Source organism: Triplophysa dalaica, chromosome 10 (genome assembly GCF_015846415.1).
Source record: "Triplophysa dalaica isolate WHDGS20190420 chromosome 10, ASM1584641v1, whole genome shotgun sequence".
Taxonomy (NCBI): Eukaryota; Metazoa; Chordata; class Actinopteri; order Cypriniformes; family Nemacheilidae; genus Triplophysa; species Triplophysa dalaica.
In genome coordinates this window covers 21,562,738-21,582,245 of record NC_079551.1, presented here as the reverse complement: position 1 = coordinate 21,582,245, position 19,508 = coordinate 21,562,738, and the positions used below count along the sequence as shown (strand labels likewise).

Below are 19,508 nucleotides of genomic sequence, written 5' to 3'. Positions count from 1 at the left end.
ATGCTTATCTCTATACTTATGTTCTTGGTTGCAGTAAAACTTGCTGTACTTTACATCCGATTCTCTAAATTTATCTTTGGAAGATTCCTGCTGTTAGGCTACTGGAAAAACTTGAGTGTAAAAAGTAAGAGAAAGCTTTTGAAAAAACTTCTCTAATTAAAATATATGTAATGTTGAATATTGAAATCAATAGAAGCTTCAGTTAATGTAGGAGCTTGCTATTACAACATTTTAAGAGACCAAAGACATGAGGAAAGACCCAGTGTTACACTGCCCTCTCATGGACTACACAACGTTTAGATATATTTTATACTAATTTTAAGATTAACATTTAATGTGTCAAAAGTGTAATTCTTAAAATTACGTGTCATTTTCCATTACAAAATATGCTTTAAATACTTTGAACTCTTAAACTATACTTCTCCCCACAGAAGCACCACTGGGTCCAATATTTAGAGCCTCAGCCTTACTATCAGTCAAATAAATTATTCGTTTATGGTACATAAAATAAAGTCTGAATTCTGTAAAATTCTATATATGCACCATAGCATGCATGAATGAGACCCTAGCTGTTATAAGCAAAACACACATTTCAGCACAGTACTGTCCATTACATTCATTTATTTGGACATAACATGACACTGTAGGAGATTTATAATACTATGGCATCATTCTGATCACAAGACAGTTTCTAATCAGCACTGTTCCTTTTAACCAAAGCTAAAGCTAGAAAATAAATTCTAAATCTAATCTAAACTACGAAAATAAACTAAAACAGTTGTGATCAATTTATTGTACATTCCACGTATTAAATCCCTACTCTTTACCATAACTGAAGAACAATGCAACCGATTGTTAGAGAGACTCTGATCTCACTTTTTAAGCTTTTTTTCTCTCTCAAATTCAGCGATCTGACTGAAAATGTCCGTCAAATTAGAAGGAAGTGCCTTTTGTTGGCTAGTTTTCTCCCCTTTATCTATCCTCTCAACCCTTCCTCCCGCAGATTCACTGTGCCTCCTGCCCCGCGAGGACAAGCGGGAACGCTCCGAGTGGCTTGAGGAAGAGGAATTCCTCCTGTTTCCTGAATGTTCCCGTCTGTCCTCTGATATCCCTAGATCCTTGTGTCGTTCTCTAAGCTCGCCGTTTGCATCAGGACCATCACTTCCACAGTGGGCTCCATATTTGTTGTTTTCTGACATACGTGGGCCCACAAACCTACCTCCGCTCTCCTCACAATGGCCTTTCACAAGAGGCCGTTCTCCATCACTGATGAGTTTGGTTATGGATGCCTGGTTAAGGAATGAAGCTGATGTGTTGGCAGGGGCAGGAAAGCACTCTTCTTCAGCAGTTTTATCACTACAGGACGACATTCTCCGCTTGTGTTTCTTACTGCTGCGAGACGAGCGCCTCCGTTTGCGCTTGCGTTTCTTGGATTTCTTGTGACTGGTTGAGGTAGAGTCCTCGGCAGACGTTGAAGATGAACTCGAAGAGGTAGACGAGGAGGAGGTTGATCTTTTGCGTTTCTTCTTCACTCTATATTGAAGCAAAAACATCATGCTAACATTCACAGAGAATCACAGGGGAGAGCCAGACATTTAAAGTAAAATGAATAAAAGAGTAAACTCTAACCTTGTTTTGATAGAAGAAATACTGAAAGATTTCATTCAAATGGCCATGTACACAATGCATAGTTGTAGGGAGTGATAAACATTTCACCCAACAACAAAACTTCTCTTATAGTTTACCTATCTTCATCCAAAGGGCCTGAAACTGTATATAATTGTTGTGTACGCGACATGTGTATTGAAATGAGCGCATGCAATTTTCCACACACATATTGGGATTTTGAAAAAGAAAAACTACTTAATGTAAATATATTAGAAGCCTTATTTTTTGGCCAAAATGTACACAGTGTTTTAGATACAGGAGGCCCCTGATGCATGAGGATACTTTGTTTAGTTAAAGGGCTGGTCCATGGGGTTCAAGCTTTCGGACTTTAAAACAATAAACGTGCTGCTTCTCATGGTCAACTTGTCAAGAAACAAGTTTGATGCATCACGTAGTATTTCTTTGCTCGAACCACCCCCCTAGGCTTCATATAGGTTTTGGTTTTCGAACATGAAATTCCCTTACGTAACAACTTTTCTCAGTCCCTTATTGGATAATAATCCTGGAAAGCTTTCTCTGAGTCAACCAGCAAGAACAAGAAAAAGAGCATGCCCACGTGTCAACCAGCGAGAGCCCGCCCATCAATGCGCCTCATTTGCAGTGTATGTTAGTTCACTGCATTTCGGTGAGGAATGTTAAATAAACGGTGGATATAAAACTGATAGATGGAGAGGTCCCAGCGCTCAAAGATGGTGGACATAAACTGCCCGTGGTAAGTGAAAAGACGTCAAATGTCTGCGTTTCGTTGTCAATCAGCGCGTACATGCATTATGTAAACAACACAAAGTTACAGTGAATCAACAATTATGCAGGGATAATGCGGTATGTATCGTTTTATCGTGATTTAGTTCTGCCCCCCACACGCCTTCAGGGTCTCGCCTGTTTTCGGAAATAATCGTTCAGCTATATTTCTCTTTTATAAATTAGATCAAACAAAATACTCTTCAAAGATACGAAGTATGCAGTACTCCTCTATAGGTACTCAAGAATAACATGAGATTGGCAGAAACTGTGTTACATCCGCTTAAAATACACCAAGTCATTTTATATTAACTTTTTGTTTTCAAACTGCCAGCATTTTTTAATTTACGACTATAATCGGCTTGTTTATTTTACATTTAGCTAAATAAACTCAAAATATGATTGGTTTTGTCCCACATTTTGCTTCAAAGACACTCAATGAAGTAATCTGGAGTACTGATAGAAGAAATTAAGTCATATACACAGCATGGTGCAGGATGGCATGAGGGTGAATAAATTATAAGAGAATTATAAGAGAATTTTATTTTAGGTGAAATATTCCTTTAAATTAGGCCAATGCCTCATATTTTATTCAAATAAATTAGTTTCATGGCTTTAAAAACAATTCATTTAGTCACTGTCAGACTGAAACCTTGAATTTAGATTTTTCATGATTTTTTTCTATTTGTCACTCTTTTCTGTTTGTCTATGTGTTTTTGCAAATATTTAAGAAATAAAAAGTATTGAAAAGACCATTTCAACTTTGACAACGGTGTTTATTATTGAAAAAATCCATTTGGTTGACCCTACCTAAATATTTTAAGAGTACGTTGACAATGGATGGGGATGTGAGTACCTCTGAACAGTCGTGACAACTATAAGGCATTGTATACATGTCCAATTATCCTTAAAGAAATAAAACCATATGGAATGTATATTGTGTTGTTTACATTACCTTTTCTCTTCTTTTAAGATCTTACGCAATTTTTCTGCACTCGTCACCACGGTCTTAGCTTTTTCCTGCTCTTTGGCAGCTTCCAGTTCTTTCAATTTCAGCGATTTCTTTAAAGCAGTTCATTGGCAGGGTAAAGTTGGAAGAATTTTTCCAAGTTTAATAAGCATGTGTGCATGCATTCAGCAAGAGATGTGATCATGGCGCCGATTAAATTTCATCACATATAAAACAATTTCGTTTTCATACAGCAAATTCAGCATCACGGTGTTAAGCAATGAAACAAGGCGAGAAAACATTTTACATGTAGCAATGATAGAAAGATATAGTTACCAGTTGTGTCAGGATCAAAATACAAACCAACAGTGGTGTGTTTTTTTATCCACGTGGTGCATTTTTGTCAACCCAGTGCAATGAGGGTGAAAGATCCCATCAGTCAGGTTTCACAGGTCCAAGATTGATACATAAGTGACAAAAACACTTCATCAGTACGTCATTATTCTAAATGCAGCTCAGTACATACGTTACTTTATGTCATCACACAGGACACCTTTTATCTTTTATCTTTTATCCTTTTATCTTCCTAAATCTGCAATAACACAAAACTTTGTGTTTGACAGGCAGGTTCTTCCAACTCACCTGGATCCGTATCTGAAGTTTCTCCAGAGCCTCTGACGCCTCTTGAAACGTGTCATCTAGAGAAATGGCTCTTTTGTAAAGACCCTCGGCAGTGACCAACTTCTCTTCTTCCTCAAGTCTACAAAAATAAAAACATTATCAGTACACCATTAGAATAGTTCACACCTCTCTCATAATTTACCCGTGTTTTTTTTATATTTGGGTGATTGAATACTTTAAAAGATATATGAGGTTGTGACATACTGTCTGCCTCGCTCCACTAGCGTCTGGCAGAGGTACTTCTTAGCGTTCCTGTGTGTAGGAGAGTTCTCCAATGCCACCTCAAAGTCATCAATCGCCTTCACCAAGCTTCCTTTTGTTGCATATCTAAAATAAACATGAAGGAGCTAAAGTTATTGTCGTGTAATGTGACAGAATCATATATACACAATATTTTTGAATATGATTGTGACTTACAGGGCTCCACGGGCTACAAGAGCCTCAACATTATTGGTGTCGATCTCTAAGGCCTTGTTGTATTCGTTCATTGCATCTACAAATCGCCTAGATTTAAAATGATCAACGCCAGTTTTGACACTAGAGTAACAAAGAAATTATCAAATCAGTACCAGTGAATCTGTTCCGGTCATTTCCCACCAAAATAGTAATGATATAATAAATATTTGGCATGATATATGAAATAAAATATGATCTGGTTCCTGAAAGACCATTGAAATCTAACTAGAAAATACTCCTGGTTGCAATCCGTAAGTTTTTAGGGTTTTCATTAAACAAAAACAGTTATTGTGCAAGTGCATTAAAAATGAACACTTTATTCAAAACACAAAAGCTTATAAAAAAGATTTAGAATTTGACATTTACTGCTAAATCGTACCCGAGGCTCATTGTTTGACTTTAACCCAATTTAACCTAAATTGTAAATTCAAACCATTTCAAGGCCCAGGAGACAGACTGCTTTTTCCGGATGGTAGTCGCAAAATCATCTTCCTTAAAATGTTTACTGCACAAACAAATAAAAAATTAAATTACACAAACACCAGGACTGTCGTGAATCACACAAAAACAAAATCATGGCAATATACCTCTGCAATCCTCTCATTAATGACGGAGTTTTTGTATCATTTATTCCAATCATTCCCAAGAGATAATCCACATTTAAAGGGTTGGACAAACCGAGGGAGCTTTCCAAAAGTTTCTCATAAGTCTCGCTGCTATCCACAGCCACTTTTTCACCCCGACTGAAAGAGTAAAAGTTTTTATCAGCAAATAAAAGTCAAACACAGACTGATCTTGATTTATTTTCTTGACCTGATACTTCACAATGTTTTTTTACTTACGTGTAATGAAGAGGTAGATCTTCTTTGTTTATGACACCGAGTTTAACTTTTTCCAAGTGAGGAGCCAGTGAGGACGAGTACAGCGAGATTGTCAACTTCTCGTTATATCGATCAATGTCCTTTACTCCAGCTGTGCCGTAAAACACATTTATATACATTTTATTTTGATTTTTAGGTTAAAAATAATGAAGAAAATGAACATTTACATACCTCTAATCAAATCCCCAATATGGTAATAAGACAACGGATCGTCATGGTTTCCGGTTGATGGCACATCTCGTATTGGGCAAAGGGTCTTTTTCAGAAATATAACATTTCTTTTTTAGATTTAAGATTTTTGATATTTCCACAAATCAGATTTATGCCTGGTAGTGATCAATGCAATGGACTTAATGTGCTATAGATGTAAAATATGTAGGGACCAGAGCCTATCTTTAAAACCTTTCAAAGTCACCACAGGTCTGTATAGGCAAGCTCCTTCAGAAAGATAAATGTGTTTTTGCAATTCTCTTTAGAGCCACTAGAGGGAGTGAAATAACAGACTTTGAGTTAAAGAACACAACGAATAAAACCTAACCTTTATCTCAAGATCTTCAATATCTCTTTCCAATCCACCAGCAGTGCAGAGAAGGGTTACAAATAAACCAAAGTCCCGCAGAGAGTTTACTCTTCCGATAACCATGTCTCCACGCTCCACATCTCTGTAGAAGATCTCCCTTCTCTCTTCATAAGACACCTCCATAAACTGCTCCAATGGGGGCATAACAGCATACGCCTCTAAAATACAAAAATCCTTTATAGAGACTAAAGCAGTGGATCTCAAGCTTTTTCGTTGTAAGGCCCCCGTTGTGTGGAGTTTATTGCTTTGCGGACCCCACCAGAAAAGAGTTATAATCTTAAACTTATTCTTAATTCAACAAAAAAACATATTCAATGCTGGAACGTCAATTATTTTGTTTGGTGGTCTTGCATAAAATCTATAATAAATGTTTATATTTCATTACATGCAACAAAATCTGTGGCCCCCCTGGGTTCATCTTGAGGCCCCCATTAGAACCCTAGGATTAAAGGAATGAAATAAAGATAATAAAAGTTTCAAACACAATATACTATTGAACAGCTTCAGAAGACTTGAATCATATGTAATACCATTTTAAGGTGTTTGTCATTATTTCAATTCACTTAAAAACTACACCCGGGATATTCTTAAAAAGTCACCCTCCACGATAAAGGAAAAATCATACTTTCCTGTAACACAGACTTCTGATTTTGTGTTTGAATATGAATAAATAATGATAGTTCACCTCCTGATTCTTCCTGCCATTCTTCTGCTGGTTTAGAGGATTTCCAAGAAGGCTCAAACAGAAGATCGGCTTTTCTTGCTATAAACTGTTCCAGGATAGGACTCTCTTCATCTTTATCCCTGTTTTAATATCATAATTTAAATAAATAATCTTTCAAACAAATTTTGCAGACCTCATTTATTATTTTACAGTAATAAACCCTTCTGGTAAGTCAAAGGTTTCTAGAAATTGTGATGATTTAGGCCCGGTTTCACAAAAACAGGTTAATTTAAGACAGGACTATGCCTTAGTTGAAGTAAGATTCATGTTGGTTTCATAAAAATGCCTGAGAAGAATATAATACTGGTGGTCATCTTAAACAAAACAATGGCACTGATATATATTCTAGATATTTCTGGGTAAATTATATTAATTTAAGACAGGTCACACATTCATTTTAGTCTGGGACTAGCCTTAAGACTTGTCTGTGAAACCAGCCATAGTACAAATATTAAACCTCAAACAGCTCCAAACTTTTCATAATTATTTTCTTGATTCCTTTTCCTTTTTTATGTTTAAAAAGGTACTTCATCCATGAATAAAAATTCCCATTTTTTTTCCACACCCTCAAGGCATCCTAAGTGAATATGACTTTCTTCTTGAAGAATAATGCAGTTGGAGTTATAATACCACGTATCATTTTACTTCCAAGCTGTAAATTGGGAGTGAAACTAAAGCTCCAAAGTGCATTGATCAAATAACTGCTAGACACGGCTCTGTGGTCTTAATAAAGGTCTTCTGAAGCTAATCGTTGTGTTTATTTAAGAGAAATATCCATATTGACACAGCTCTATAAACGTTGATATCTAGCTTCCGTCATCTCAAGAATGCACATGAACCAGAGGCTTGTTTTTCCTGCAAGTGACGGTGATGAAAGCTCCCAATAGTGTAGACAGTATCGTATTCGAAGAAAACAGAAAATGCAGTGTTTTTAACCGAAATTTACAACACGCCTGCGTAATCTGCCTGACATCAATGTTAATAGCGCTGTCAATATGGACTTTTCTCTTAAAAACGCATAGATTCGCTTCAGAAGACCTTTATTAAGATCACAGAGCCGTGTCGAGCAGTTCTTTGATGGATGGATGGATGCATTTCTTGGAGCTTCAAAAAGTCAGCACCCATTCACTCCCATTCTACCACTTAGTAAAATGAAGTAAAATAAAACCTGGTATTATAACTCTGACTGCATTATTCTTCAAGAAGACAACCATATTCAGTCAGGATGCCTTGAGGGTGGGTTAAGCCACGGGAAATTTTAATTCGCTAGTAAAGTATCCCTTTACGGTTACAATCAAGGCAAGGTGTTAATTTTTGACATGTTTATGCTGTTTTCAGTTCACCATTGAAACACATGTTGTCTTCTCTGGTTACTTTAACCCAATCAAATCTCTTCAGGAAAAAGTCATCAACCTGATATGAATGTTGTTTAAAGAACAGATCAGAAAAATAAAAGATGTTGTCATTATTTACTTCAAATTCAAAAGGATAACATTTGAAGATTCTTTACACAGCATCAAATTAAAGATTTTCTTTTACAATATTATGTGTTTAATTCCATTGGTTGATATCGACATCCATAACATGTAAACATATACTATGGTAGTATAATGTTTTTGTGCCTGCATGTGTGCATTTTTTATTTTTAATATCAATCTTACGTGTTTAGCTAAATTTTAAATATATGGTAAAATTCTGTTTTATTTTTCAGTCATATACCTATTCCAATGTTTATCAATTTACAAACAACATTTTTGTTTAGATAAATTTACCAAACTAAACATTGAATGCTGTCAACTTCATCACAAGTTGAATTAAGGACACATCTTGACGACTTTTGGAAAAACTCCTTTAAAATCATCATCAGCTATTTAGAGAGACAAAAAGACTCCAAATGAAACATGAGGTTTAAAACGAATTAACACAACTGCGCACACATCTCTTACCTTTGGTTTAAAGCTTTGGAGATATCTGCAGCCACTTGTTTAAAGTCTGGATTTTCACTTTGCTCACATGTTAAAAGCGAAAGCAGACTTTGCCCGTGATATGAAACAGACTGTCTGAGTAAATCTCTCTCCATGATCAGTATTTACCACACAACTCATTTACAACACGGATCATGTTTTCAATACTATTACATTGAAAATAAGAATGGAGTAAAAATAATGGTTAAGAAAAGTATGTTGTATCAAAAATATCTGATGCTGTAAATATTTGCTGCTGTTAAATGCGAGACCTGAAAGCCGGAATCAGTACCGGAAAAAGATCATTAATTTTAAATGTTTTATAGTTGTAAACACGGTCCTCCTAACACGTTTCACTTGAACTGCAACATAAGTGACTAGACGGAAACGGAAACAGAAATACTGCTCCTCCATTGTTTCAAAATTAAAGTCCCGCGTTTGAGTACAAAATAATTGCACAGGCGTACACAGTCTATTTTCACTATAAATAAAAGTAAATATTTGGTCATTTTAAATAAATGTTTTACAAATAATAAAGAAAATGCATTTTTAGCAAGATGCGTTTCGAAGAAAACAACAAAGTAATTCAAACAATGAAAATGAGTCTGCAATTAATTTCTCCGGCTATAATGCCTTAATGTTATACATTTTTTAATATCCTTGATCAGATATATCTCAAGCTTTAGGTAATAGCCTATGAATATAGATTTTTGATCAATAAAGATTTTTGATCTACCAGCTTAGCTACCTAAAAAACTGTGTGCAAAGATCCTCCAAATATGAATTTAGCTACAGCAATAGAATGTAGGCTAATTATAAATAAATATGATTTAAGAAAAATATACATTTACATGGTTAAAGCATTTATTCACAATTACTTTAAACGTGACATTTTGGATAGAGACTTTATAAAGAAATATGATCTAAAAATATGATAAGGGTGATAAAGTGATCACAAGTCATCTCTTTTTAAATACAATGTAATGCTTTGGAAATATGAAGAAAAATGTATAAATTCATAAATAAAACACATTTCAGTATCTTCAGTTACTCAAGGTTAATGAAAGATCAAGAAAATGAATTCAACATCATACAGTAATTACATTCTTCTTACACATGGCATTAAAGTGATCATTATACAGCAAAAAATAATTTTCGTTTCAAAAGCAGAAAAGATCAAGTAACTTGGTAATACTTTGAAATTAAGATGTACAAATCTCACATAACATCAATGGTATCTTGGAAATGTCTTCACTTCTCTTTATATAGTTGCACTGGTTTTTATTAGTTGAAGGCTACAGGTTGCGGGTCAGGACAACCATATCTCACCGGAGAGAATCTTTATTTATTGATTTGCATCAACATGTGTGGTTCTGAAACTGATATAAATATGGACATGAATATTAAGAAAACGGCATAACAATTAAACAGACCAATATAAACATATTAATAATGTAGTTACTAATTGCAAAATGAATACACAACGATGTACTACCACTAAACTATTAGATTAACTGGTGTAAAATAAAATAAGCTAAACATGAAGTATACAAAGGGTGTGCTAATGACACGCATGCATAGTTAACCTGCGCACAGCTGAAGCGCTCGTGGGTCATGTTAAGATTTAAAAAACATGCATGCGCACCACTAAGTTATAACCAACACTTTAAGTTGATAAATGACCGCATTACAGGCCGAGTTAATTGGCCACATTTACATGTACAACTCCAGTCACGACAGTTACATGAAAAACATTCCATAAGCTTGTCTGCGTACATACATCGGTATGCTTACAGTGTGATGCACGCACACGTATAAACAAACAATGAACACCTCACAGAACCGGTAAGTAATCTACCTGTTTACTCTTTTAAAACCGTTTTATCGGTTCTCAAGTATGCTACATCACAGAAAATATGGATCTACCTTACACTGGCGAATTGATCAAGTTCTTTGCTACCGAAGCACCTCTGCCAGCTAATATATTGTAAATCATCTAGCTCATTCTCCCAGGTTTACATAAACTGCAAGGCAAATGTGGCACAGCAAGAGCTGCATGTGGTTCCGAAGGGGAGCACCTGCCATTCGTACACATCTGGTGGCGGATCTTTCTGTGAGTCTCTCCACAAGAATCATAGCAGCTGTTCGTCTTCAGGCTGAAGGTGTACTTGATGAAATATGCCACGTATGTAGTTACTAATTGCAATGAGATGTTCTCAGAAATGCAGCAGAACTGCAAGGAGGAAAGGAATGAGTGTTGGGGCAGGAAGCAAGAAATTTATAAAGACTGTGACCTTTTTTGTGAATGAGCAATTAATACAACCCTGTTCTTCCTGTGGTGCTTTACCACATTTACTAGGTTTCTTTAGCAAGCTTAATTTGGTCAGGGGTACGTCTTGTGATGTTGCAAGCTTGATGTATCGTTTCCTGGTATGATGTTGCTTGGTCAGGTTCTTAATTCCTGTGCCAGATTTGCCATAGTCCATTTCTCACTAAATTACAGGGTGACTGGAAGAGACAATGTCTCTGGGGGAATACTTTCTACAGAACCATTCTGATTGGTATATGATTCCATGTTTCTGACTGGCCAATAACATATATGACATTACATTTACACAATTTCCTGTTCATGGCATTTGAACCTTGTGTCCTACCGAGAATAAACAGGTTTTCCTTGCTTCCTTTTACTTGTTTTCTTTTTAATACAGTGTTTTTCCATTTTGTAGAACAGTTATAACATTACCTGAGTATATATAAGTCTTTCGATTCATTATTTTATGATATTTTTAATAAAAACCACATAACAAACTTTTAAAACATGTTTAATCAGTAAACATAATTAGCTGGGTGGAGTTTGTTGACTGATGTCAGATCTCAGTTGGCATGTACTATAATTAACCCAATCGTCATTATAAATAACTACAAAGGTTCTACCGCTGCTCTTTCAGGCTCATTGTGCTTTTATTTGTCTGGTTGTAACCTTTATAAAGATGTTTCACCTAATTTTATGTGTATCTTTCTTGATCAGCAGATCACTGCCAACAGGTAATATATCCACTTACTGCTAAATATAAGAGTATCAACAGAGTTAGCTTTTGGTGTGCATTATGTAAAAGTTGAAAAATTAAGGTAAAACGGAAAGTCATTTGTCTATATCCATATTCGTTTTCACAATATATGATTCTAATTATTCTATATATACTAAATGTGAAGCAGATTTTTGTGTATTTTTATCATTAAAGTCTTGGATATGTTGTTAATCATAAACAACAATAATTTTGATTGAGTAATGTAAGATTTACAAAAACTTCATACTTCATACAAAAATAATCATACTGTGTCTCCCATTTATAAATTTGATCATACTAAATACTCTTTGATGATACAACATATGCAATATTACTGAGTAGGTACTCAAGATTAATATGAGATTGTCAGAAACTTTGTGTGTTCCCAGATCTTTAAGCAAGTATATCAAGTTATTATTCATGTTCAGAAGTACAATTTATATTGTGTATTTTATGAAACATATTATTTGAAAAGAGTAACATTTATTTATTACACAACCTTAAATCAGTTTCTAACATAGCATTTATTCATTCAGATTAACAATGTAATTTTGAAGCCTAAATAAATGATAACTTTATGTTGGGAAAAAAAGAAGTGTGACTATTTGTTGGGATCTATATCGAAAATAATTGTTGCAGATTCTAACATTCTTTCCAGGGCAAAATCAAAAGTATTTTTCGAGAAGCGTTATAATATCACTTATTGCACCCTGAACTCTTTGTAAGTCACTTTAGATAAAGGCTTCTGCTAAATGACAATGTAAATATCAATTCCGGTAGCACGGTATATGGCTTTGGATAAATCTATTTTCCAGATGCATAAATGTATTTCAGCAACAAATCTACCAGAACTAATTTCACAAAAAATAATTTGAGGCAGACCAAAAAATGTTAGAAGTTGAATTTTTAGGTCCCAATTATACACAAAAAATATTTAGTAGTTAACCGCGAGGAGGAGATCCACCTGGGGAGGTCATGGATTACCAGGGGTGGGAACAATTTCATGAGGATACATCACACGGAACAGCCCACGAAGGGGGTGTTTCAGATGTCCGGTAGCACTAGGTCCGGTTTGAGCTATCTGTGATAGTTATGTGTTATATGTTCTCCCTGCCTAAGGCCCCTGGGGGGGTACTTGCTTAGTGATGGATAGGATGCCTGTTCTTAGCCAAGTGGTGGGGAAGACATTGGTCTAGCACAGATAGCACACTGACCCAACCCACTGGAGGGTGGGGAGGTGCTTTCGCAGGCATTCGCCCAGCCGGATGCCAGTCCTACATGTTGCCACGCAGGACGTGGGCTGATACCGGGTTTACGCAAAGATTGTAAAACATTGGGAAGATGTTGGGCTTAGCCCAACCTGCTTCTCTGCAAATATCTACCAGAGAGGTGCCTCTGGCAAGTGCCCATGAGGTGGCTATACCAGTGGTGGAGTGAGCCTGCACTGCCAATGGGCACAGGAGATCTTGTGATCGGTATGCCGTCGTGACGGCATCCATGATCCAGTGCGCCAGTCTCCGAGACGTCCATGGGAAGGTCGCTGCAGGATAGAGACGAAATGCTGCTTCACGTCTTAGATCCAGGAATATATATTTAGCTTTACGTTGTAAATCATGAGCGATGGCTCTGAAGAACAAAAGGTAAATGAATGCTGCACGCCGTCTTCCTTTCATACCGGATATCCATACCGGATACCGGGGGTGGAGACCGGCATGCAAATTTCATTAGCCAAATTTCATTGGCCTCTTCTAAAGTAGTCAGAGTTGATGGGTTCTGAAGGGCGAACCCCATCTGTCGGTTCGACACAACGTCGAGAGACCGACAGGAATGGAAGCCACCCTTTTACTACTAGTTATGATAAGGGGAAGGACATTTCTGAAGCATACACACTTTAAGCCAATCAAAGATTTTCAGAAGAGGATTCAGAGAGATTGGAACTAACTTGAGCATTCAGCTATGACTGTAAAGAACGATTTAATTTCAATAAAACAGCTTGTTAAAAGCAGTGGTGTAGTCTAGTATTTTGTAGTGAGTATACTCTGATTCCCCCCCAGCCAACTCAACCGTCCCAGGTCGATGACCCATATTTAAGCACCACCACGATCAGCAAGTTAAGGAGTATGCATCTATATGTTATCAAAAGCATTTTGAAAGATTTATTGCAAACAAGATTTCAAAAGCTAATGACAACTGGATGGACTTTTGTTAATCACTGTCTAAGAGTTACATTAAGCCTTAGAATGCCATATGTAGGCTATACAACTCCCAAAGCACCGGCTTTTTCGTAAAGGGAGGGAAACCAACATTATGTATAGAAAATCCTGTGAAAGTACGATTTTTATGTAGTTTTGACTGACCAAGGCCATGTCAAAGACTTACAGTGAATCATATTGAAATAAACTTTTTCATAATGATTTTCTCATAATATAACCACATGTACCAAAATTATTATGATAAAGGTATTAATTTTTTGTACTCTTTTACAACTACTAAAGTGGCATTTTCAACTCCTGCATATCAAACAACTACTTCTCTTCAACTTACAATGACAACTACTGCACCATCCACAACAACTCCTGCACTACCAACCAACACTACTATACATAAAACTACAACTTCTGCACCAACAACAACAACTCCTGAACCTACTCCAACTATTGCACCAACAACAACAACCGCTGCACTGCCACCACCAACAACTCCTGGACAGACAAGCCCAACTCCTCCTGCATCAACAACACCTCTTGCAATAATCTCTACTCTTTCTAAAACAATGACCATGCCAATAGCTACACCTCCTGCTACAACGACCCCACCACCATCAAAATCTCCTGCACCTGCAACAATAACTCCTCCTCCAACAACCCCAACTTCTCCCGAAGCAAGCACTCCTACTGTAACAACAACATCCCCTGCAACAACAACCCAAACTTCTGTTCCACCAACAACAACACCTCTTGCAACAACAACCCTGCCAACAACATCTCCTCCTGCAACAACCATCCCAACTCCTGCACCGGACACAACAACGACCTCACCAGTAACAACTTCAACTCCCCCTGCAACAACTACCCCGCCAACAACAACACCACCTATGACAACGACCCAAACTCCTGCACCGGCAACAACACCTCCTGCTACAACCCCAACTCCACGAGCAACATCACCACCTCCTGCAACAACAACCCAGCCAACAACAACACCTCCTGCAACAACAACCCCAACACCTCCTACAACAACAACAATTCCCACTCCAACAACATCAATAAAAACATCACCAGCAACAACAACCCCAACACCTCCTTCAACAACAACCCAAACTCCTGCAACACCATCACCATCTGCATCAACCCCAACTCCTCCTGCAACAACGACCCCACCAACAACAACATCTCCAGCAACAATAACCCCAAATCCTGCACCAGCAACAACAAAACCTCCTGCAACAACCATAACACCTCCTGCAACAACCCCTACTCCTTCCTCAACAACAACACCTACTGCAACAACCCCAACTCCTGCACCGGCAACAACACCTCCTGCGACAACCCCAACTTCTTCCTCAACAACAACACCTCCTGCAACAACCCCAACTCCTCCTGCACCAACGACCCCATCAACAACAACACCTCCTGCAACAACCCCTACTCCTTCCTCAACAACAACACCTACTGCAACAACCCAAACTCCTCCTGGATCAACGAGTCCACCGACAACAACACCTCCTGCAACAATGACACCACCAGCAGCAACACCTCCTGGAACAACAAAACCACCAACAACAGCACCACCCGTAATAATAACCCTGCCAACAACAACACCTCCTATGACAACGACCCCAACTCCTGCAACGGCAACAACACCTACAACAACAACCCTAACTTCTGCGCCGGCAACAACACCTCCTGCGACAACCCGAACTTCTTCCCCAACAACACCTCAACCAACAACCACAACTCCTTCCTCAACAACAACACCTCCTATGACAACGACCCCAACTCCTGAACCAGCAGCAACACCTCCTGCTACAACCCCAACTCCTCCTGCAACAACTACACCACCAACAGCAACACCTCCCATAACAATGACCCCGCCAACAACATCTCCTGCGAAAATGACCCCAATTCCTGAACCGGAAACAACACCTACAACAACAACCTCAACTCCTGCACCGGCAACAACACCTACTGTGACAACAATACCTCCTGCAACAACCCCAATTCCTCCTGCATCAACGACCCCATCAACAACAAGACCTCCTGCAACAACCCCAACTCCTCCTGCATCAACGACCCCATCAACATCAAGACCTCCTGGAACAACCCCTACTCCTCCTGCAACAACAACCCCACAAACAGCAGCACCTCCCGCAATAGTGGCTCCGCCAACAACAACACCTCCTGCGACAACCCCAATTTCTTCCTCAACAACAACACCTCCTGCTACAACCCGAACTTCTTCCTCAACAACAACACCTCCTGCAACAACCCCAACTCCTCCTGCATCAACGACCCCATCAACAACAAGACCTCCTGCAACAACCCCTACTCCTCCTGCAACAACAACCCCACAAACAGCAGCACATCCCGCAATAGTGGCTCCGCCAACAACAACACCTCCTGCGACAACCCCAACTTCTTCCTCAACAACAACACCTACTGCAACAACCCCAACTCCTCCTGCATCAACGACCCCATCAACAACAAGACCTCCTGCAACAACCCCTACTCCTCCTTCATCAACGACCCCATCAACAACAAGACCTCCTGCAACAACCCCTACTCCTCCTGCAACAACAACCCCACAAACAGCAGAACATCCCGTAATAATGGCCCCGCCAACAACAACACCTCTTGCGACAACCCCAACTTCTTCCATAACAACAACACCTCCTGCAACAAACCCAACTCCTCTTGCATCAATTACCCCATCAACAACAAGACCTCCTGCAACAACCCCTACTCCTCCTGCAACAACAACCCCACAAACAGCAACACCTCCCGCAATAATGGCCCCGCCAACAACAACACCTCTTGCGACAACCCCAACTTCTTCCATAACAACAACACCTCCTGCAAAAACCCCAACTCCTCCTGCATCAATGACCCCATCAACAACAAGACCTCCTGCAACAACCCGTACTCCTCCTGCAACAACAACCCCACAAACAGCAACACAACCCGTAATGATTGCCCCGCCAACAACAACACCTCCTGCGACAACCCCAACTTCTTCTTCAACAACAAGACCTCCTGCAACAACCCCTACTCCTCCTGCAACAACAACCCCACAAACAGCAACACCTTCCGTTATAATGGCCCCGCCAACAACACCTCCTACGACAACGACCCAGACCCCTGCACCGGCAACAACACCTCCTGCTACAACCCGAACTTCTTCCTCAACAACAACACCTCCTGCAACAACCCCAACTCCTCCTGCATCAATGACCCCATCAACAACAAGACCTCCTGCAACAACCCCAACTCCTCCTGCATCAACGACCCCATCAACAGCAAGACCTCCTGCAACAACCCCTGCTCCTCCTGCATCAACGACCCCATCAACAACAATACCTCCTGAAACAACCCCTACTCCTCCTGCAACAACAACCACACAAACAGCAGAACATCCCGTAATAATGGCCCCGCCAACAACAACACCTCTTGCGACAACCCCAACTTCTTCCATAACAACAACACCTCCTGCAACAAACCCAACTCCTCCTGCAACAACAACCCCACAAACAGCAACACCTCCCGCAATAGTGGCCCCGCCAACAACAATACCTCCTGCGACAACCCCAACTTCTTCCTCAGCAACAACACCTCCTGCAACAACCCCAACTCCTCCTGCATCAACGACCCCATCAACAACAAGACCTCCTGCAACAACCCCTACTCCTCCTGCAACAACAACCCCACAAACAGCAACACCTCCCGCAATAGTGGCCCCGCCAACAACAACACCTCCTGCGACAACCCCAACTTCTTCCTCAACAACAACACCTCCTGCAACAACCCCAACTCCTCCTGCATCAACGACCCCATCAACAACAAGACCTCCTGCAACAACCCGTACTCCTCCTGCAACAACAACCCCACAAACAGCAACACATCCCGTAATGATTGCCCCGCCAACAACAACACCTCCTGCGACAACCCCAACTTCTTCTTCAACAACAAGACCTCCTGCAACAACCCCAACTCCTCCTGCAATAACAACCCCACAAACAGCAACACCTTCCGTTATAATGGCCCCGCCAACAACACCTCCTACGACAACGACCCAGACTCCTGCACCGGCAACAACACCTCCTGCTACAACCCGAACTTCTTCCTCAACAACAACACCTCCTGCAACAACCCAAACTCCTCCTGCATCAACGACCCCATCAACAACAAGACCTCCTGCAACAACCCCTACTCCTCCAGCAACAACAACCCCACAAACAGCAGCACCTCCCGCAATAGTGGCTCCGCCAACAACAACACCTCCTGCGACAACCCCAACTTCTTCCTCAACAACAACACCTCCTGCAACAACCCCAACTCCTCCTGCATCAACGACCCCATCAACAACAAGACCTCCTGCAACAACCCCTACTCCTCCAGCAACAACAACCCCACAAACAGCAGCACCTCCCGCAATAGTGGCTCCGCCAACAACAACACCTCCTGCGACAACCCCAACTTCTTCCTCAACAACAACACCTCCTGCAACAACCCCAACTCCTCCTGCATCAACGACCCCATCAACAACAAGACCGCCTGCAACAACCCCTACTCCTCCTGCAACAACAACCCCACAAACAGCAGCACCTCACGCAATATTGGCTCCGCCAACAACAACACCTCCTGCGACAACCCCAACTTCTTCCTCAACAACAACACCTCCTGCAACAACCCCTTCTCCTCCTGCAACAACTAAATTTACTACACAAACAACTACAAGTGTTGAACCGACTACTACTGTACCAATAACTATTGCTCAACCAACAGCTATAACTACTGCACCAACAACTACTGATGTAAAAACAATTATAACTGTACAAAATACTGATGTTCCAATAACTAAAACTACTACACTAAAAATGACTTCTTCAAAAACAATTACAACTTTTGCACCACCAACAACTGCTGTACCAACAACCATAACTGCAGCAGCAACAACTACTGTGCAAACAACTACAACAACTGCACTAACAACAACTCCTGTACCAACAACTGCAACTACAGCACCAACAAACACTGCATCAACAACAACCGCTGTACCAACAACTACAACTACTGCAACAACAACAACAGCTACTGCAACAACAACAACAGCTACTGCACCAACAACATCTCCTGTACCATTTGCACCTACTGCACTAACGACAGCTGCTATACCAATAATTACAACTACTTTACCAGCAACTACTGTGCCGTCAACAAATGAAGCACCAAGAAGGACACCTATTGCACCACCAACCACAACTTATGTACCAACAACTACACCTCATGCACTAACAATACCTCCTGCACCTACAACTGCTGTACGAACAACAAGTGCTAAAGAAACAACTATAACTTCTGCAAAAACAAATTTAAAATCAACATTTAAACTAATAAGAGGAACAATTTCGATTTCAAAAATACCACTTTCATCAGCAACAACAAATTTAGCATTAACCACAACTTCCCAAACATCAACTGATTTATCCTCAACAACAACTTCTCAAACAACGACAATTTCAAACACTCCACAATTACTAACAACGACTGCTCATGCAAATCTCAATGTCCAATTCTTTG

General features: G+C 39.7%; 1 protein-coding gene across 1 annotated transcript; it reads right to left on the bottom strand.

Moving 5' to 3' along the window:
- Positions 1-601: 601 nt before the first annotated feature.
- On the bottom strand, positions 602-9,021 carry ttc14 (tetratricopeptide repeat domain 14). The gene is made up of 12 exons (XM_056759552.1): positions 8,627-9,021; positions 6,642-6,760; positions 5,915-6,114; positions 5,548-5,632; positions 5,338-5,467; positions 5,083-5,238; positions 4,929-5,000; positions 4,457-4,576; positions 4,244-4,366; positions 4,001-4,118; positions 3,365-3,471; positions 602-1,533 (listed from the first exon to the last, which is right to left on the bottom strand). The coding sequence occupies exons 1-12, from the start codon at positions 8,758-8,760 to the stop codon at positions 873-875; spliced, it is 2,025 nt and encodes a 674-aa protein (XP_056615530.1). The 5' UTR covers positions 8,761-9,021; the 3' UTR covers positions 602-872.
- Between the last annotated feature and the right edge of the window lie 10,487 nt (positions 9,022-19,508).